Below are 23,367 nucleotides of genomic sequence, written 5' to 3'. Positions count from 1 at the left end.
ATATTTTTAAAAAATGTAGCAAAGTTTTTGAAAAATATGTTTAAATGAGCTTTAGAAAATATTTTTCATTAAAACCGGTTTCTCAAAAAACCGAAAAGTTGGCGAATATTTTTTTTAGTGTAATTTTGACCCAATAAACTCAGAACAGCCATCAAAAACATATTTGGAAATTATGTTTAGCAAGCAGGTGCAAAAAGGTGAAAACTGTTGCCGGTTTAATTATTATACGATTTTATTGAAAAACTAATGAAAAAATACAAAAAAGTAAGAGAATATTGTTACGAAATTGTACTTGAATTCAAATATAACGATTTTAAGGGCTAATTTAAAAGTAGCATAATGCTTTCAAATAGCAGTGCTGTAATAGCAAACTGTAACATATCTGTGGGCATTATTAAATAAAAGCTTTCAGTTGACCATTGATCGTAAGTTGGCAACGTTGTTTGCTGCGACCGTATATTCGAATTCGAATATTCAGTTAAAGAACATTGTAGCAATAGAGCTTTCTAGATGGTAATGCAGTGTTATAAATAGTGGCAGAGGTTGCAGTCGTGAGTGAGTTTATCAGAGACGCTTTACGAATAAACATCAACTGAGTGCCTTAAAGTGTGTTGTATTTTTCAAGTGAATTCGTGTAAATTATAAATTGTGTCTGTATTTCTGCGAATTTATTAACGTGTATAAAAAAAACATTGAGTGACTATTTAATTCTGTTGTTGTTGTACATTTGAATAAATAAAGAGTTGTTACCATTTTCAAACTACTAAACGGCTTTTATTTGCAATCAAAAGTATCCGGTTTATTTAAAGGAAATAAACCAACGTTTTGAAAAGGTTAAAACGTAACAATATGTTTTACTTTCTACTTATACTCATAAAACAATTTTTGGCATTTGAGCAGCATAAATGAAGATCGCATTTTGAGCAAACACACTAGCGGAGTTCAGTATTAAGTGCGAATGGTATTGCATCATTGCAAATGCAAAATTGTAAATGTTTTTGTGTGTATTTTGTTATTGGATTACGGTAAAAATTTGCATTTGCAATGATGCAAGACCATTCGCACTTAACAGTGAATACCGCTACTGTGTTTACGATTTTTGCATAGTTAAAGAAAATCGAAACCGGTCGAGTTTATAAGGATGAAAAAAGCGATTGACCGGTTTTCGGTTCTTGGATACTCTAGCGAATACGTTATGCAATTTTGCCAACAATTATCTGCACTTGGTTTTTTGATTTCGATTTTATTGTTTTCCAAAAATAAAAAATAAACGATTTTTGTTTGAATTTTCAGAGAAAAATATTTTCTTTAGTGTATTTTTAAATTTTAAGACCTTCTTACACAGAGTTTGGAGAGCATTTTTATTTATGCTCCATAAACATGTTTTTGCCAAGAATTCGTCATAAATCGTGTTTTTTTTTATCATATGTATCGCGAACATAGAGAGAACAGTTTTTATGCACACCAAGAGATTGTTATTAAAAAGTTTTTAAATACTCCGCTCTTTTAATTGCTTATCAGTATGATTACAATTGCAAACGCTGTCGACTAGCGACTGACTGTAAATAAAATAAAATCCAACCAAAAGAAACAAATGTAAATTAAATTTCGACAGTAGTTGTGGTCCCAATTATAATCAAACTGTATATTATACAGTTTATTTATATTCCAAACAAATAGATATTCCATTCCCCTGGCTGTTTTATTATTATACTTTAGCAACAACCGAATACAGAGCTTTATAGGTGGAACACGAAAACTAAAGTCTCTTGTTTAGTACGCAGATGTAGTACGGATTTTTTTTACTTTCCTACAGTCCCTCCTAATTCTGCCAAAAATGTCTATTTAGTTTTCAACAGAGACGTGTTTGCGTCAGATCTAAAGCAGATTTTTGAGGCAGTTTGTGAAATATTTTATTAAGAAAAAAAGTTAATTTTTGTGTGTTTAATTACTCGTAATTAAAATAAAATAAAATCCAGCATGAAGTGTATGAGTCGTCCCACTTTAGGGGTCGTTATTGGTGGCATAAATATTTTCGGTTTTAGCATAACTGTTATTTACATAATAGTAGTGTTGTGTGACTTTAGTCGTTTGACGGAAGAGGGTAAATATTCTGCGAGTTTTGTATGTATATTTTCTACTGCTAAAAAAGTACTTAACCAACTGTTGATATTTTATTTAGATAAACGAGAACATGATGAAATATTATCAAAGTCTCTTACGCTACTCTATATACTTTTGGCAATTTGTGTATTTGCCATAATAATATCGGGCCTGTTAGTAGCGGGCATTGTAAAGGTACTTAAATCGAAACCAAACTTCATGAGAGCATTTTAATACACTATTTTTTGAAACTTTTAGGGACGCCATTCGTTAATGAGACCTTGGATTTGTTGTGCTATAGTTGGCATTGGTTGCCAAATACTACGACTGGTGATTGGTCTCATTGTGAGCTTTGGTGGTGACCACCCGTTTGGTGATGTGTTTGTGTCTTTAATAGTTGGCCTTTTTACATTGGGTGAGTACGCATTAAATCTCATCATGATTTTATCAAATGTTAGGGCAACGTGGGTGTTTGAATAATGTTACAAGAGCAAAGATTCGAAAGAATTAATTCTTAATTCAATTTTCGTAAACAAAATAAATTGTATCTCTTAACCATTCCATTAATGAATTCATAACCATAATTTCCTTGTCTTTGTATTAAATATGTTGAATTCATTCCATTGAGAATTAATTTTTAATAGAATTAATTCCTTGCTGAATCATTCAAATTTCCTTGAATTTAAAACCTTTAAAAAAAATCTTTAAAAATATATTGAATGATTCACATTTTCTTCAATTCAAATCTATGTATATATGGTATATAAATGAATCGTGGTTTGGATGCATAAAACTTTAAAACGACTAAACCAAATTGAATAATTCCTCCTGGCGATTTGCTCGTAATTGCTAGGCGAAGATTTAGGAAACATAAAAGTCGCAAAATTCTCAACGGGTGTTCTTTCTGATTTGATCAATATGGCTGTGCGGTCATGGTTAAATGACTTTCTGAAATTGTTATACCAGTATGACCATTAGTGGCAAGAGTATATAGAAGTTTGTCATTCCGTTTGTAATTTCTACATTTTTCATTTGCGAAACCACAAAGTAAACATATATGTATATATTCTGGATCGTTATAGATAGTGAAGTCGATATAGACATGTCCGTTTGTATGGTAAATGAACTTTCTGTATCCCCCAAATAACTTACATACACGATTCATACATGAATATCCAGGAGAACCTCGATTTTTTACTTATATCTGTATTACTAAGTCAATATGGATATCTAATGATAGATATTTCAAAGGCCTTTGCAACGATTTGTCAAAATCGGAAAAAACATTTTAACCCAAATTTTTTTTTCACCAAAAGTTTTTTTCGCTAAATATTAAAAAAAACAAGTAAGAGTGCTATATTCGGCTATGCCGAATCTTATATACCCTTCACCTTTGTTGTGGATGCATTATTATTTTTTATAATTAGTATATATGTACAGTCAGCGTCTAAAGAAAGTGTACAACTTGTTTTTACATTTAAAACATTTTATTTACATATTAAAAAACTATTTGTTATCCAGTTCTAGTATATTTAACAAAACATTTAATTGTTCTCTTGCAATATATAAACAAAAAACTAAACTAGTTCAACTGCAACAAAAACAGTAACAACAAAACCAAAAATACTCCATTTTTAACGCGTCAAAAGAAAGTGTACAATTTAGGGAAATTAGAAGAAAAAACGTGTTTAGTATTTTATTTGACATCTTTTGGGTTTTAAAACAGTTTCAAGCCTCCTTGGCATTGTTTCTACCAATTTTGATGTCACCTATGTTGGGATTTTGAACCACTCTTCCTGCAGGATTTCGTGTAGAGAGTCATTGCTGGTAATATTTCATTTTCTGATCTGTCTGTCCAAATGCTACCACAGATGTTCAATGGGATTAATGTTCGGTGACTGTGGGGGTTGTTCCAGTTGTTTCGGTGTATGATACAAAAACCATTCTTTAACAAGTTAAGAAGTATGCTTCGGATAGTTGTCCTGTTGGAAGATCCAGGTTCGGTCTAGATTTAATTTTCTAATGATGGGTTCCATATTTTCTATAAGAATGTTTAGGTAATCGGTTTTGCTCATCAAACTATCAATAAATATGTGTTTTCCCATGCCACTTGCCGCCATACACCCCCACACCATCACCTAACCACCACCATGCTTTACGGTGGATAGTACATTTTTTGGTCGAACTCTTGATTTTTGCTTCTCCAAATTTTACTCCTTTTTTTACTTCCGAAAATCTCAAACTTGCTTTCGTCCGTAAACAGCACATTATTCCAAAACAATTTTCTTGGTTTTTATACCTGTTTGCGAATTCTCGAAGTCGCTCTTTATTTCGTTTGGAAATGTGGGGTTATTCTCTCGGAACTCCACCATATAGAGCATTTGGGTGTAGCGCTCGGCGAACCGTACTGTTACTAACTCTCACTCCATACGAATCTGTTAATTCTTCGCAGAATTTTACTGCACTTACTGTGAATACTTTCTTCACTGCTCTCACAATCGATCGTTTTTCAAGGTTGTTAAGGCGTTTTGGTGTTCCGGCACGTTGCTGATCTTCTAAAATTCTAAATTTTTTTGTTTGTCTATAATTTTTTTTACAGTATTATGGCTTCTTCCTATTATAGAGGAGATTTCACGTGACGATTTGCCTTAATTTTTAAATTTTATGACTTACTTTCTTGTTTCAATTGCAGTTTGTTTTCCCATTTTGCTTTTAAAGTTCTCGCGATCAAACAAGAAAAGCTACTATCTTAAAATCTCATGAGACTAGCAGCAAGATCCACAAAAAATTATAATCTAGGCAAAAATAAAGAATAACAATATATTTTTATATGTAGCAAGAAAAATCATATTGAAATTCTAAATGTGTACACTTTTTTCTGACGCGTTAAAAATGGAGTATTTTTGGTTTTGTTGCAGTTGAAATAGTTTAGTTTTTTGTTTATATATTGCAAGAGAACAATTAAGTGTTTTGTTAAATATACTAGAACTGGAGAAAAAATTGTTTTTTAATATGTAAATAAAACGTTTTAAATGTAAAAACAAGTTGTACACTTTCTTTTGACGCTGACTGTATGTACATTGCCCACTTTCAGCGTACAGCATCCTAAATTTATCAAGAACACAAAAAACAACAACAACGCCAAACGAAACAGAACACCAAAAGAAAAAACAAAATACGCAAGGCAATGAAACCAACACACATCCAAACATACGTTTAATTGTATAAAAAACAACAACAACGCCAAAAGAAACAAAACACAAAAGAAAAACAAAATACGCAAAGCATGCACATTCAAACATACGATTAGTTGATTTTTTGTCAAAAAAACCAACACACAACCAAACAAAAGTTTAGTTGTATAAAAAACAACAACAACGCCAAAAGAAACAAAACACAAAAAAAAACAAAATACGCAAAGCTTGCACATCCAACCATACGTTTTGTTGTTTTTTTTGTCAAAGCATGCATTTGTTTTTTGATGAAATTTTCAGAGGTTGTCTCGGATTTTTGCTCATATCTCCGTTATTTATGGACGGATTTTGCTGATTTTAAATAGCAAAAGTATGTCTGACAGAATTGTTGAAGATTTGGATCCCGGAGATATCTGGGGCCTTCAGAAAATTGATTTCAACAGACAGACGGACATGGCTTAATCGACTCCGCTATCTATAAGGATCCAGAATATATATACTTTATGAATCGGAAATGAAAAATGTAGAAATTACAAACGGAATGACAAACTTATATATACCCTTCTCACGAAGCTGAAGGGTATAAAAATTAAACAACTTTGGAAAAAAAAATGTTTGTTTACCTAAAAATATTTAAAATTTTAATTTTGAAGTATAATTCGGTGAAGGGTATATAAAATTCGGCCCGGCCGAATATAGCTCTCTTACTTGTTTGATTTTAATACGTTACGAATTAGCTAAATTTTGAATTTTGCTAATTTTGAAACCAAAAATTAAATAAATATTCAAACTTCAGATCCTATTGCATTATCTTTTATTAAATATTACTTTATGCAAATTTATTGCTAATCCCCATTTTAGGTATACAATTTTTGGTATTTCTACCCATCTACAAATTGTATAAAGAGATGCGTGATGTAGGCTGCCCACATGAACAAGAGCAAATCATTCCCACGACAGGCGGTTTTACGAATGACCAGAGTTCACTAGGCCAAGGTCTGCCAACTCAGCAACCAATGCTGCTACAACGACAACAACAAGAGCAAGCACGTTTAAACGCAGTTCAAGACAATCCGCCAACTTATAGCGAACTGGAAAGAAGTGGCAAATTGTAAAATTAATTGCAAGTACATAAATAGTAAACAATATAATATTTATTTAAAAGTACAATTATCTCAAGATTACGATATTTAACAAATATTTACTTATATTGTAAGTTTAGAAATGTACTACATTACAAAAAAAATAGCTTACGTTAAGTCAACGGTACGGTTACATTCCATTAATGGTCGTCTAAACGGCCTTTAATATAATTCAGTAGCTTGTAATAACAAGTTATATTGTAGTTATGTAAATCGAGCCCTAACCGCGAAAAAGGCTTAAGTACTAAACACTAAACTTTACAAGATAAGCTTTTTTGTGCTTCTTTGACATTTGTATTTCAATGAAGCTCTGTGATCTTAAGTTCAAATAGTTTTAACTCTACAAGTATACAATTTTTAAAATACTTACAATGATATTTAAGCTATTTTTGTGGTCATAGCTCGATTTGACACAACAAATTAATCATTTTGTACACGAATTTATAGCTAAATAAAAGGGTGCATTAATTCTGCCTTTATAATTCGAATAACATTTAGAAAGTTCAAGCATTTATTTCCATACTGTAACGTCCTAACTTTTTTAAATAATTTTAAATTGAAGTAATTGTATCCAAAAATTATTAGTTTTTAAATCCAGTGTAATTGCATTTATTATTTGGTAAGATAAGAATCTATTATTATTTTATAAACTATTAAAATATTACAAAATGTTTTAGAAACATTTTATTTTGAAAATAATTCAGTAACTCATGAACGATTGCAGATTTAGTAATGAAATTTTACGCAGTCCTCAAGTTGCGCGGTAGTCTGCTATCAATAGCTGTCAAACACAAAATAAATGACGCAGCTTGTTCAAATTTTGACAGGAGCCAACTAACAGATGCCTGTTGACAGGAGCAGGAGGCGGACAATTCAAAAAGTTTCGTACCCGCCCTCGTACCAAATACTTGTAAATACAAAATGCTTATACCTCAGCTCTGACCAAGGCGTATTTAACAAGGTGACAGCAGTGGCGAATTGAAATAAATGCAGGCGAATTCACTTATTTTTTATATATGGAGTTTGACATAATGGCGTTCCGGCGAATATTTTTATATATGTAGTTTTACATTATCGCATGCTAGTTCTGTAATCAGCTGTACTCCCGTTGGCACCTTATTAAATGCACCTTGGGTATGACTATATCAAATATCATTTCCATTCTATTTCCAATCGCTACCGAATTATTGCCAAAGCTAAATGTTTCTAAACTACAGTATGTCAGCCAAAACTTTAAACTGTAGTATTCAATAAAAAACACCAAAGTTGTAACCATTTTCTCAAATTTGAAAAATGACTTATTTATGTGATAACGCAAATATAGATTAAAATTTTTTTTTTAAAAATTTTCATTTGGAAAATTTTGAATTTTTCAAATCTTCTCTGTTAGTTTAGTGTCTTATAACATCTACAAATTCATAAGTTTCGATCTGTAATGATTTAGATCATTTCTAAATTTCATCTTGAAGATTTCTAAAAAAAGATTTTTGTCTGAAGATTTCCATATCGAAATATAACTTTCTGATAAGGAGTATACTGGAATATGTTCTAAATTTCACCCTATTTACCTATTTTGTTAGGTAATGTTGAGAATTTAGTACCTTATATTGACTTAAGTTAAATTCGGTATTTTCTTATTATTTAAAAAATAATAGAACTCTATAATCTTATAATATTTTTCTCATAGAGAAATACACATAGAGCGGAAACTAGAAAAAAACCTCAAACAAAAAAATACTCAAAATCACATATCTGAGCGTTGTTTCACATAGTTTTCTTTTACTAATACATTCCCAGCACTTAGGTTTTTGACAACTGAGTTAGGTTTTTGACAGGAGGGTTTATGATTTATGTGTATTTATCTAAGATTTTTCTATTTAGCTTACTATTATAAATTAATGAATATGTACATTTAATATTTTAATTCTATGCCACTTAATTCGTTTATTTATAAATAACATTGTATTGCCTCAGATTTAAACAAATAATTAATAGAACAAAACCCAAATTTTATGTATTTAAAGACTGTAATGCTACCTACATATTGTTCAAATATACAAACATATAAACAAATTTTCGATTTTATTCAATTTCAAAACTATAAAAGATCACAATAGAAGGTCAAACCAACAAATTGTTGATCAGATTGCTTACGTATGTATGTTCGTCAAATATTTGAAAAATGTGAACTCACCTTAAAAATATGTAATTTTTTTTTTTATGTGATTTTCTAGAGTTAAGTATTTTTGTGCATAATTTCTCATTATAACAATACAAATTGTTTAACAAAATAAATATATAATAACAATAACTTAAAAATAAATGTTAAATAAATATTCAAAATTTTTGGCTTTTTAATAAATGTGTAAATAATTATTAAATTTAATTTGAATTAGCTATTTCTATTAACGAAAAACCACCAGTGAATGGGAATTTTGATAAGATATTTTGAACGTTATCTGTCCCCTCAATATTAGCTGCTCACTCACGAGTATGTTTTCTCAACAAAAGAATTTAGAGAGTTTTTTATACCCTTCACCATGAGTGGCAAGGGTATATATAAGTTTGTCATTTCGTTTGTAATTTCCACATTTTTCATTTGCGACCCCATAAAGTATATATATTCTGGATCGTTATAGATAACGGAATCAATATAGCCATGTCCGTCTGTGTGTTGAAATCAACTTTCCGAAGCCCCCAAATAACTTACATACACGATTCATACATCAATATCTCCGAAATTCTTCCGGCTCGGTCGCTATCGAGAAAATCGGTCCACAAATGGCTGAGATATAAGGAAAAAACTAGGACAACCTCGATTTTTGACCTATTTTTGACCTATATGTATCTGGATTACTAAGTCATTAATATAGACAATATGGATATCTGATGATAGATATTTCAAAGACCTTTGCAACGATGTATATAACACCATAGTAAGTTGGACATACAATGGGTCAAAATCGGCAAAAAAATATTTTTTAACCCGAATTTTTTTTCATCATAAATTCTTTTCCAAAAAAATTAATTAAAGAAATTTAAAAAAAAAATTTAAAAAAAAACTTTTTTAAAAAAAAAATTAATAAACAATTTTGAAAAAAATTTAAAAAAATTTTGATTTTGTTTAAATAAAAATATTTAAAAAAAAAAATATTTTTAAGTATAATTTGGTGAAGGGTATATAAGATTCGGCACAGCCGAATATAGCTCTCTTACTTGTTTTTATGTTGTGTCGGCAAACATTTCCAATTGTCTGAAAAGAAAAAGCATGCTTTTAAAAACAATAACACAATATTCTCTGTTATATTCCAAAACCATACAATGCTAAATTGGATATTCGTTTGGTTCGTAACATATGACATCATCAAATAAATACGTAAGTATCTACATTAGGGCTATAACAACATTTTGGCACTAGCACCACGCGATGGCCAATATTGTGTTATTTATGATAACATTTTCTTCGGGTCATTTTGGAATAAAAACCTCAGCAACAAAAACGCTTTTTTACTGACAAAATTTTCTCAAATTTGTATTTTTTTTATTTTGTTAAAGTAAAACAGAGGATTTTTTCCTGTTACCGGAAATTTTAAATATAGATTCGAGCCATGTTGATATTGTTATGAATTAGCAATAGCCATTTGAATTTAACGGTCTGTAACGATTGCCTGCAACATCATCATCATGTTTAATAAGATGTCCATCAGTAGAAGCTTCTACTTATCAACAATGTTGATAGCATATGGTTGATTAGCATTATTTTTAAGTATGGCAACACTAAATGTTTAAGCTGCTAACATTAACATGGAAAGCTATAGAATTCGAATATACGAGTTTTGAGCGTTAAGAACAATCAAGGCTACTCAGATGAAGATGTCAGTGTGTATAAATAGTGACAAAAACGATTTTTTAAAGTCAAAATTTTCTCAAATTTTTATAACTTTTTTTTAAATTTTTTTTTTTTATAGCGAAACAGCGGATTTTTTCCTGTTTTTTCTATTTTAAATATAGATTCGAGCCAGGTTGATATATTTATAAAAAAAAACTATTTGCGTTTTTTGGATAAAAAAATTTCTCCAAACTTACCGCGTTTTGTGGGTGAACTTTTTTGACAACCGGGACAAATTAATACATACCATTTAAATAACGTTCAATGGTCTATGCTATGGCCATTTTGATATTTGCAAAAAAAAATTTATAGCCCTAATCTACATACATATTTAATAAATATTATTTATGCAGTCAATGTGGGGTTATCAATAAAATCATACTCCACTCTTGTCTATTCGCTTGCCAAAATTTGTTTACCCACCACCAAAAAAAAAAACAAAAATATGGGGGTATATTGATTTTGCCACTCCGTTTGTAACACATGGACATATTCTGATTACTTACAAAATTCTATTATAATCTAGCTATGTCCGTCCATCTGACTGTGTAGGAAAGAGCAATGTAATATTGTCAATTAATCAAAAATGTTTGATATTTAAATGGGCAAAATCGGTACAACCCAAAAAAAAAATAGAACAAAATGTCTGCCCGACATTTAAAAACACCATTGGGCTTAAACGAGTCACAAATTAAGTATCCAAAAATTAACAAAATATGTTTGTTGAACCGATAAAAAGTTTTGGATCAAAATATATTAAAAAATTTACTACTATACCACACATGTATTGCAAGAAGAAATTATTCCAAAACAAGTAAGATTATACCCTTCACCAAATTATACTTCAAAACAAAAATTTTAAATATTTTTAGGTAAACAAAATTTATTTTTTTCCAAAGTTGTTTTTTAATTTTTCGGAAAATTTTTTTTTCGAATTTTGTTTTTTTTTAAATTTTAAAAAATGTTTCTTTTGTTTTCAATGTTTAAAAAATTTTGAAATATTTTTTTTGTTTTTTAATTTTTTTTTTTTGGTGAAAATTTTCAATTTTAAAATATTTTTTTGGTTTTTAAATTTTTTTTTTTGGTGAAAAAAAAAATATTCGAGTTAAAAAATATTTTTTCCGATTTTGACCCATTGTATGTCCAACTTATTTTGGTCTTATATACGTCGTTGCAAAGGTCTTTGAAGTATCTATCATTAGATATCCATTACTAATTAATGACTTAATCCAGATATAGGTAAAAAATCGAGGTAGTCCTAGTTTTTTCCTCATATCTCAGCCATTTGTGGACCGATTTTGCTGATTTTAAATAGGAAACTTCTCGAAAGCATGTCTGACATAATTATTAAAGATATGGATCCCGAAGATATCTGGGGTCTTCAGAAAATTGATTTCAACAAACAGACGGACAGACAGACTCCGCTATCTATAACGATCCAGAATATATATACTTTATAGGGTCGGAAAATTATATTGTGGAAATTACAAACGGAATGACAAACTTATATGTATGTATATACCCTTCTCTCGAAGGTGAAGGGTATAAAAATATTTGAAAAGATATAGGGTTTTGCACTCGGAATAAATTAATTGTATTAGATAGAGAAATAAGAAAAATTCAAATAAAACAGAAAAAAAATATGTTCGTTATGAAATTCACACCATAGATGAGGGCTGTTTTACTGAACATTTTACCATCAAAAAGTCATTTTCGTGAAAATCAAAGATAGAGGTTTTTGAATATAGTCTCTATTTGCATTTCCGAATATCATTAAAATTAATGAATATTTCAGTTAAAAAAAAATATAAAATTAAGCAAATCGGATGATTTGGTAGGTTATTGAAAAATTTGTCCACTTTAAGATTGATTCTTCAAAAAGTAAAATAAATATTTTTCTATTATCTCTGATAGCCGGTAGTAAAGGACTAATATACTTAATTAACAAGAATAACATTTATTATACCCTTCACCATCAGTGTCAAGTTTGTAATTTCTACATTTTCCTTTGAGACCCCACAAAGTATATCAGCCCAATCATGAATAAAAAATCCGCGAGAGTTTTTTCCCTTTTCCCAATTTTTATTATTTAAAAAGAAGTGTGTTAAAAAGATAATAATAAAAGAACAAAATTTTAAAATTAAAATAAATTTTGGAATGGCCTGCACAGCCCCTGATTTAAACACCAACGATAATTTGTGGGCTGAATTACTCAAAATAATCACAAATACGAGTGTTTTTGTTTTCACATAATTTTGTCTACTAATATGTACATTCTCACCACATAGGTTTCTGACAACTGAGTTAGGTCGTTGACAGGAGAGTTTCCGCTCTATGTCTATTCTCTATGGTCCAAGGCGAATTTATATACCAGGTGGTGTTGATAGCACTGCTTATTAATGTCGTTTAGATGTTTGAGCTGCCAAATTATCCTGTGTTTGTTGCGGCGAATGCTACAACAAACGTAAAAATAACGAAAACAACAGACAAACTTTGACAGCTTAAACCACATAAACAAAAACAAATTGCAAGTGGTTCTTGTAAATGTTGTTCTTGTTGTAGAATCGACACCATCGCCTTGTTTAAATCATAATTTTAAAACATCTGTTTTCCAATTAATAATAAACAAAACAAAATCAAGGCGAATTCATCTTTTGTGTACAAATATTATTTTGAGATCTGGCAACTTTATTAAAATAAAAGCTTTTCTTTTCCTCAGTTTTGTTGTTTTTGTTTTGAGTGTTTTTCCTTTGTTTCAGTTGACAGTTTAAAAACGATTCGAAGCAACAGTGCAACTGGGAAAACTACGCAACAGTTGATTTTCACCATTTATAATTTAATTTTTAATTGCATTTGTGTTTGAGGCATAAAAGAAAAGTAATTTTATAACAATTATTGATAACCAAGTAATTATCAAATTAATTTGAATACATAAAATATGAATCATCTGTGTGGCATACGTTTGTCCACGGTTGGTGTGGTTGTGGGATGGTTCAATTTAATTGGAGCCGTTTTTTCCACCATCCTGCTAATTGTGGCCTTTACACGTATCGATGAAGTCGTTCAAATGATAGAAGAACAAATGAAGGATCCCAATAATGTTGACATACGTACAGGTAAGTTTTTTAGGTGAAATTTTATTTGTTTGTTTTTCTTAATTCTATTTTGTTTTTTTTATGGATTAAAGCTGTTATCATTGCATTAAGTATTTATCTGACTGTAAGTTTGGCGAATGTATTTGCCTCGGCTATGCTGATTGTGGGTACTGTCAAAGTAAGTGATTTCAATGTTTGTTTTCTTTTAAATTTACACCATTTCCAATGTTGTGAAAAAAATTAATGAGAAGGGATTTGTTAATTTTTTTTTGGGGGGTTTGATAACCTAAAGTAGTAAGGATATCAAGTAAGAATCCATATGTGGTGTCAATATATGGGGCGTATGACTTAAAAATGCGTGATTTTTTTTTTAAGTTTTTAGCTTTTATTTTGAAATATTTGTACGATAAAAAATTATTCAGAGTATTGGCATTTGTTGACCTGGCAACATATGGATTCCTAGCCAAAAGAACTGCTCATTTTTTAGTCCAAAAACGAATCAAGCTAATTTCGGATACTCTGTTTCAAGGTGAAGCGTATCCTAGAGAGAGCGTTCTACATCGATTGAAAGAAATAGTAGTCTGGACTATAAGCCGGACAAGGCAAAACTTTCCAACCACTTCATTCTAAATAGCCTTTAACAGATATTACACAATGTGGCGTTGTCATGATGGAATACCTATTATGGATTCGTGTCTAGTCGTATATTATGGGCGTTTATCTGCAAATGTTAGCTTCAAACGAATCCGTTGCGTTCGGTTTGAGTTCCATGTGATGGTCGGTCCAGATTTCTGCAGCTAATAATAAATAGGACCCTTTTGCTTCCACAAAATACAGAGCATTACTTTAGCGCCATTGATATTTGGTTTTGGTTGGTTGGGCGGGCTTAACTTACGATCTCAGACGCCGTAATGTATCCTTTTTCAGTGCATGTAATGATTCGGTGGAAAAAGTCTTTCTTTAATGGCGTTCAAACATCATTTCGGACATGCAAAATCGTATTTTAAGTTCAAACGGCTTCAATTCGTATGGTACCCAATTTCCATTCTTTTGGATGAATCCTGCTGCTCCCAAACATTTTGAAATAACTGCTTGAGTAGTTCCCAATGATTTTGCAAGCTCATGGAGTAATGCCTCCAATTCTTGGTCTTCAAACTTGTTTGGCTGGCCTGGACGATCTTTGTCTTCCGTTTCAAAATCAAATCATCTCTTTACACTAAGCTTTGGGCACTTTTTTTCAAATTAAAGAAGTAAAGCTAAACTTGCCGCATATGACGCTTTGTCGAAATTTTCGAAGCAAAAAAAACTGCTAATTACTAAGTGAGAATAAATGACAGATATGTTCCCATTAAAGTAACATATGTATATGCTAATAAAAAAAATCGCGTTCAGAAGATACGCCATTTATTGTAAATCCAACATCCAATATATTCGCTGCAGTTCAACTTAGGTTGCTATTTAAAATCGAGAAAAATTGCCCATGGCTGAGATATAAGAAAAAATAGTTTTATATCTTAAAGTATACTTTGGTTTTGTTAGAACTCGTTTGCAAAATTGGGTAAAAATTAAATTGTGAGTATATATTCTGGTTCGTTATAGATAGCGAAGTCGATATAGCCATGTCCGCTTGTATGTTGAAATCAACTTTCCGTAGCCCCCAAATAACTTACATACTGGATTCATAAATCAATTCCTCCGGATCGGTTGTATTTAAAATCGTCAAAATCGGCCCACAAATGGCTGGGATATAAGGAGAAATCCGGGACAACCTCGATGTTTGGCCTATTTTTGATCTATATCTGGATTACTAAGTCATTAATATAGACAATATGGATATCTAATGATAGATATTTCAAAGTCCATTGCAACGATGTATATAAAGCTTTAGTAAGTTGGACCTACAATTAGTCAAAATCGGGAAAAATATTCTTTAACCCTAATTTTTTGGTCATAAGATCTTTTTACAAAAAAAAAATTAAAATTTAACAGAAAAATAAAAATTTAAAAATTAAAAACCGGTATCAAAAAAAAATTTAATTTTGTTTACATTAAAATATTTTTTTTAAAGTATAACTTTTTGAAGAGTATATAAGATTCGGCTCAGCCGAATTTTATTGTTTGTTTTCAATAAATTTTTTCAAAAATTCTACAATTTTCAGTTAAATTGCAGATGAATGGAAAATGGTGTAATTTTTATTTACTTTAAAAAATATGTATAATTAATCTCTGTTTTATCTTAGGAAAGACACTTGTTATTGACGCCCTGGCTTATAAATGCATACATCTTTATATTCTTCAATGTCTTGAATTTCATTTACATGACTTATGTGTCCATTGTTAGCAGCGTTCCTATAGGTTCGATGATATTTGCTATAGTAGCAGCAGGCCTAAGTTTGGGTGAGTCATTTAAAATTATTCCACACTTGTGTGTGTATGTATGTTGGTAAATATTGTGAAATTAAATTAAAGAAAAATGTAAATCCCCTGGAATTGATTTATTTGTTTTAATGTTTGTTTATCAATTCATATGTACTCTACAATTTTATACAAACATACATATTTATATGATATTGGATACATTTGTTCATATATCATGTAAACAATTCCATTGAATTATAACTTTATATTTATTTATACGTTTTTTTTATATACAGTCTTTCAGTGCACTATTTGGAATGCTATTTATTCGCTGTATCAACAGATTCGTGCTAATCGTGATCTACAGCAACGTCTCTTGCCCACCACCTCCAATAATTCGTATACCAATTACACCAAAATGCCAGCAACACCAAATTAAATTTGAATTTGCCCGAAAAGATCTTAATTTGTTAAATTTCGCTTGTCATTGTATTTAACCGATATAGGTATACGTTTTATTTAATGTGGCCGTATTGAAAAAAAAAATAGTATTTGTTTAAACTATACATTATTCTCAAGGTGTATAATCAAATTAATCTCCTTTGTATACTATACACATGTCGATATATACTTATCTACATAAATATCTACATACATTTATAAAACTATACATATAAAATATATACATACATATATTTAAATATAAAATTTCTTTAAAATTGATGTAAATAATAGTTTTATTTTAACAGACTTTGATTTTCGCCAGTTTCTTTTTGAAGATGTCAGCCGTTACTTATATGTATACAGACCTGAAACACATTTTGTTCGGAATGGTTTTAATTCCAATCGATTTCGTTTTAGGGTTCTGTTGTTAATTCAAAAAAGATATTTAATAATTCTGTATTTCATTTTAATTTGACAGCGATTTTTATTTTAAAACAAATATTAAGTTTTTGGTACAGAAATTGATTAAAAATTTTAGAAAAAATAATAATTACAGACAAATATCAATTGCACTTTGAAAGCTGAAAATGGTTTCATTCCGAAAGAAATTTTCGTAGCGAAATACGGAATTAATCCCACTTTCCATGGGAATGGAATTCTGTGACAGGCCTGATATAGTTTTAAAGTTATCATTATTATTTACTGAATTATATTTCTATTAGAAACCACACAAGTGTGCTATTTGATATACATGTTTTCCATGGCCATACAAAATTTAAAGTTTACCAGAATTTTGAAATTCGCTTTAATTTGGTTTTTATATCGGTTCAAAGTTCACATTTGTTAATAGATGCGTGCAAAATAAAGTAGAAAATCATCCTTAAAGAAAGGAATCCCATAAAATATATCTTCCATTTTGCAAAGATTTTCTATAAATATGAGCCATAGAATGATTGAGAACATTTATAAAATTAAGAATGGGACCATGGGGGGTTCTCAAGATAATTGAAATTTAGGGATATATTTGATAATCACCCCTATTATGTATGTCGTTGTCGACGTCGACATCACTTTGTAGTCGTCACTTCGAGTCGACATCACCTCGACGCTAAATCGGTCGTGTGAACATGGTATTATACCATGTTCACACGACGGCATTATTCGTCATTCACGCTCTCATTCAACCCCCAATTACGAACTGAATTACATGATTCGCCATACAAAATTTCAAGTGCGAATTACCTGTTCGTACGTAATTCAGTTTGAATTACCTTATGAATTACGAACGAATTACGAATGACTGTCATCTCTAATTTTTATCGATTATTTATGTATCAAAATCAGCTGTCCAAACAAAAATGTGAAAACAAAACAAAATAAAGAAAAAGATTTTTGTATTAAATAAATAAATTAAAAGAAATAAAAAGACTGATTAAAGTTAAATTCATTTGTAGAAGTAGCAGCTCTGCCATTCTTTCAGCCCACACCTCTAATAAAGCCCGCTCGCTGCCCTGGTCCCACTTGCTTGCACTTTTTCTTTTTTCTAATAATGAAAATAATAATTAAATTATATTTGTTTAATTAATAATGCTACAATTTTATGTTTTTACTTACCTTTTTTATCCATTGCCAAATTACAAATTTAAAATTCGCACCAAACAAAAAAACAAAACATGTAAACAGAAGAAAAAAACAAGAAGAAGAAATAAATAAATAAATGTCAAACTGAATTACGAATGTTGTCGTATAAACAGGTTGATTCGCAATCGTAATTCAAAACGCGAATTAAGTAATTCAGACTGCCGTGGAAACATGGCATAGCAATGTTGTATTGATGTCGACTTGTAATCGATAATTTAAAAGAAATAAGTATCATCCCTATGCATTTCGTGACAACTGTTGATTTTTATTTATTATTCGTATAAAAAATGCCTTTTTCTATTGGATTCCAGTGAAACTAACAAATCCTTAAGCTTCAATGTAATGAAAAGAAACTATGATTTGAATATTTCGAACTCCGGCTTCGATAGTAAATATTTCATATGCTGCCGGCACTCGCCCGACCGAAATAATGTTTTACAATGTGGTAGTACGTGGCAGGATAATTTTTTTTATTTTGTTTACAATAAATAACTCCGCTAATAGCAATATTTTTTAAGTGATTTGAAAGAACTGACTTAAGCCTGGGTTCATCCCAACCATGGCAGAATCTACCATGCCCAACCATGTTTAAAATTAATTGAAAAAAATAAAATATAAATAAATTGTAGCTCTACCTTCTGCCATTGCGGTTTCAAATTGCTTCCCATTGCTGATTTAATGTTATTAATTTCTCTAATCACAACTATTTTCAATTTTTGTATGAGTCGTTGTCAAATATCGTGTCGACAGAAAAGACTCGTTTTCAGACAATGTCGACTTTAACGCGTCTTAGAAAATTTCAAATTGCTGTCAATAGTTAACAATTGTTATCGATATTGACTTCGCAAATACCATTTTAGCGCCGTCGACGTGACTTAATATCGACAACGATATACATAATAGGGGTGAATAACTACATATCGAAAAACGGCTTTGAATGTTTTTTGACATTTTACTATTTCTTAAATAAATTTTTAACAAATCGTGCGATTTGAGAAATAATTTGGTCAATGCTAACAAAATTGATAGTCAGTCAAATCACCTATTGCATTCCTCCTAATTATACCCTTCACCACCACAATATAATTTACCGACCCAAAAACTTACACGATTCATACATCAATATCTCCAGAATTTTTCCGGCTCGGTTGCTATTTAAAATCATTCCACAAATGGCTGAGATATAAGGAAAAAACCAGGACAACCTGGATTTTTGACCTATATCTGGATTACTAAGTCATTAATACATACAATATGGATATATGGCAATAACGTATATAAGACCATAGTAAGTTGGACCTACAATGGGTCAAAATAGGAAAAAATATTTTTTAACCCGAATAAAAAAAAAATTTAAAAAAAAAAATTTAAATTTAAAAAAAAAACAATTCGAATAACAGTTTTTTCCAAAAAATTAAAAAATAACTTTTTATTTTGAAGTACATATAATTTGGTGAAGGGTATATAAGATTCGGCACAGCCGAATATAGCTCTCTTACTTGTTTTTTATATAAGTATGGCAAATACCTTAAATACTGCGTAGCTTTGCCGAAAAGACCCATTTGTATGAAATTATCTAAATATAAAAAAAACTTGAAAATTAAATGAGTAGGTTTCATACCAATTTTTATTAAAACTAAACAAATTTTGTATACATACATATTTACATATAAGGACATCAGTGCAAAAGTAGTGTAGCCCACAATATTTTTTTGGTTGCTTTTCTGATGTTAAGTCCTTAATTACCAACTATCATTACGAAAGTGGCGTTAGCTAGCTTTTGGTATTCAAAGCAGATGGAGCTGAAAAAAATCGTTTTTGCACAGAGCATACTATAACAAAGTAATGTATGTAGCAAAAGTGGTGTAAGTTGAACATACAACTACATAAGTAAATAGTTTGTAGTTACACCACTTTTGCGCTGATGGCCTTAAATATTCATTCATTTACAGAATCAAAATCATTTGCTATTATATTATTTTCAATATCAAAATTTGAATAATTTAAGAGCTCATAATTAAGTTTTGTTATTAGTAAATTATAAAGAGACTTTTTGAAAAGTTTTGATTTTAGATTTGTTAATATTGTAGACAACGCACTAAATGAACGCTCCAATGAAACCTGAGTAGCTGGTACAGCCAGTACGGTCTCTAGAATTTGTTTCATATCCTTATCATTGTCACATGATTTATTCCAATATTCAAGCACATTTGTATTGAATAAAGCTCTTTCTCCTTCACAAAGCATCAATAATTTCTGTTTAATATTTGCTGTATAGGTTTGTGAAAATAAGTTTTGTGCGCTCATTAAAGACTGAACGTGCTGATCTAATAAATTGTATGCATCTGATGTTGAAGCGGGAGTGTTGTCTTGGAAAGTGAAACTTGGCAAATTGGAATAATCTAACATTTCATGCTCATTTGAAGTGTTTGTCAATTTGTAAACCATTTCGTATACGACAAGCAAGTGGTCCTTAAATAAAAATAAAAAAAATTACTTAGTATCATATAGAACATTTGAAATGTCTCACATATATCGTCACACAAACTGCAAACCGCCCTATCTTAGAAATAAAAATCAACATGTAATTTATTAGTTTTAATCAGATTAGCTAAGTTTACGAATTTTTCGACTATGTAGAAACAATTGGAATTGTCATTACAGTTATCAATCAATTGAACCGGTTCTTAAATAGGACGATTTGCTTTTTCGTTGAAATGATTTACATACCATTGCTCTTTGCATTAGATCATTAGTTAGGAAAGGCGAACCATTAAAACTGAATCTCGGATCTAGATATATGGCAGCTGCAAATACATCATTCTTTAAAAATTTTTCTTTTCTAGTCCTCATCGCACTAAGTAGTGCTGCTGCATATGTATTTATAATAACTAACTCTTCCAATTCCAACTCACATGTTAGCCAATCTCGAAAAAAGTCTCCCAATATATATTGTTCTGTTTGCAGTTTCATCGTGAATTTTGCCAAAGGCGCAAATGCCTTTATGAAGTTTTGGATAAATGGCCAGTTTATGTCAAAAATGCTTTTTAGACTATCCAAGTCTTCAATATACTCTTTATGCGAAAGTATTTTATTAAGCATATCATATGTAGATTTCCATCTTGTTCCATCTAAACATGGTAAAGTTATTTCGTCATTTGACGATCTTACTGAAGTCCGTAAATATTCAGCTATTTTTCTACATTCTTCGATTTCTGTTGTAAGTGTTTTTATTACATCATTGGCTGCTAATTGTATTGTATGAGCAGGGCATTGTACAATGGACCAAATTGATTCGAGATTTGACTCAATTTGATTAGACCCTGCAACGTGAATATCCTCCTCTTCTACGTTTTCTTGTTTAATTTCTTGCAGTAATCGCGACACCTTCAATACATTGGCTCCATTGTCAGTTGTATTTGTGTATATCTGGCGCATTTCAATATTGTATTCTTTAAGGCATTTAAGCATTTCTTCTTTCAAATTGGCAGCTGTATGATGTTTTGTTATTTCTACTATACCTATAGATGCCAAATATTTCACGAACGAAATTTAACAAAAACTCGGAAGGAATCGGAAATATAGGAAGTCGCAAAAACTTGTTAACACAAAGAATTTATTGAAAGTTCTTGTCGTTTTTAAGGGCACTGCTACACGTTCAATATATATTGTGATATTTGGATCGCGATCCATTGCAATGGATCAAGCAAAATTAGGTTATTCTGCGATTTGGATCGCGATCCGTGAATACTGCAATACAATAAATATCGCGATACTGGATCGCGGTCTATATATATTGAACGTGTAGCAGTGCCTTAAGGGCTCTTAGGCACTGCTACACGTTCAATATATGTATATTGACCGCGATCCAGTATCGTGATATTTATTGAACGTGTAGCATGCAGTATTGATGGATCGCGATCCAAATCGCAGAATAACCTAATTTTGTGTGATCCATTACAATGGATCGCGATCCAAATATATATATTGAACGTGTAGCAGTGCCTAAGGGCACTATAAATATCGCGATACTGGATCGCGGTCAATATATATTGAACGTGTAGCAGTGCAATTAAGGCACTGCTCTTAGGCCTAAGAGCCCTTAGGACACGTTCAATATATATTGTGATATTTGGATCGCGATCCATTGAAATGGATCACGCAAAATGAGGTTATTCTGCGATTTGGATCGCGATCCATCAATACTACATGCTATACGTTCAATCAATATCGCGATACTGGATCGCGGTCAATATATATTGAACGTATAGCAGTGCCCTTAAAGTTTTACCAATTTTTATTCAATGTTATGCATTAAACACATTGAAGACAGCGGGCTACACGAACGCAAATGCTGCTGGCTGCAGTTGCAGTCGTGCGGCAGCTGCTGAATTCTTTTAAAGACGACAGCTTCAAAGTAAACAGTTGATCTATAATTCAGTGGTGTCAATTTAAATTTTTACTTTAATAAAAAAATAACCGTACAAAATTCCAAAGTAATTAAGATTTAAACAATTATTTTGAGTAAAAATATATATGTGGTAATAATTTATGTACCTGTTATTAATTTATTTGAATATGGTTATCAGAAACTTCTCTTAACTAAGTAAAAAAATATATATTTTTTAAGCACTAATTTGATTTACATTTCTTGTTATATTAGCAACACTATTCTGTTTTGTAGTTGACAGAAATAGAAAATATTCTAATTCGGCTGCAGCGGCAAAAGCAGTCGAGTTGTCGTGTAGCTGTGCTGTCGTCATAAGAATCGTCTTCATGTAAATGTGTGTATTTTATTTTTGACATATTGCAGTTGGTAGCCTGCTGTCTTCAATGTGTTTAGTGTATTAGACTTTGATATCTTTTTTAAGTTGGCAAGTTAATGCGAATTTTCGTGTTTTTTATCTTATTTGTATGAAATTGATTGTCACAAAGTGCACGATTTTGTTAACTTACCAATTGTGTTCATACATATTTTGAAATCCTTAATGTATTGAATGTTGATACCAAGCACATTCCTTTCCATTCGGCTGGCAGTGTCTATCTTTAAGCAAATCATTTTATTTTTTATTAAAGCACTTATCTCAGCTTTTATGCAGTCACTAGCTTCTTGTAAAATTACACCAATATTGCTCGAGTTCAAATTGATATTAAACTGCTCTTCATATGGTGCAATTAGTTGCTTAAAGCACTCCTGATCATCAAATATCCCAACTGGAATATTTTTCTTTGTTACCAATCCCACACAACATTTCAGAAAATTATCCTTATCCATTGTGGTCCTTAATTTTATTGTTTTATTTAACTTTCTTTTTTTATATTGTACATCTTCACCGCTATCACTCTCATAATCACTTTCAATGTCTTGCTTGTGAACGAGTTTGTAATGCCTTTTTATATTAGATTTTAATTTGCCACTTAGCTCCTTTTTGCACGTTTCTATTACGCAAATGCTTTTATTTGAAGTTTCATCGTACCATGCATATTTTTCAAAATCAAAA

At 30.6% G+C, this 23,367-nt stretch overlaps 2 protein-coding genes across 2 annotated transcripts; both read left to right on the top strand.

The window, feature by feature from the left end:
• The first annotated feature begins 1,864 nt into the window (after window positions 1–1,864).
• On the top strand, window positions 1,865–8,782 carry LOC135961681 (uncharacterized). The gene is made up of 4 exons (XM_065513219.1): window positions 1,865–2,104; window positions 2,183–2,298; window positions 2,362–2,518; window positions 6,159–8,782. Exons 1-4 carry the CDS (start codon window positions 1,981–1,983, stop codon window positions 6,410–6,412), a joined length of 651 nt encoding a protein of 216 aa, XP_065369291.1. The 5' UTR covers window positions 1,865–1,980; the 3' UTR covers window positions 6,413–8,782.
• Window positions 8,783–13,106: 4,324 nt separating this feature from the next.
• LOC135960051 (uncharacterized) lies at window positions 13,107–16,513 on the top strand. The gene is made up of 4 exons (XM_065511243.1): window positions 13,107–13,444; window positions 13,516–13,601; window positions 15,664–15,820; window positions 16,078–16,513. The coding sequence occupies exons 1-4, from the start codon at window positions 13,267–13,269 to the stop codon at window positions 16,218–16,220; spliced, it is 564 nt and encodes a 187-aa protein (XP_065367315.1). The 5' UTR covers window positions 13,107–13,266; the 3' UTR covers window positions 16,221–16,513.
• The last annotated feature ends 6,854 nt before the right edge of the window (window positions 16,514–23,367 follow it).

The sequence above is a fragment of the Calliphora vicina genome, chromosome 5 (genome assembly GCF_958450345.1).
Source record: "Calliphora vicina chromosome 5, idCalVici1.1, whole genome shotgun sequence".
NCBI classification, from domain to species: Eukaryota; Metazoa; Arthropoda; class Insecta; order Diptera; family Calliphoridae; genus Calliphora; species Calliphora vicina.
This window is presented reverse-complemented; position numbering and strand designations above follow the sequence as displayed.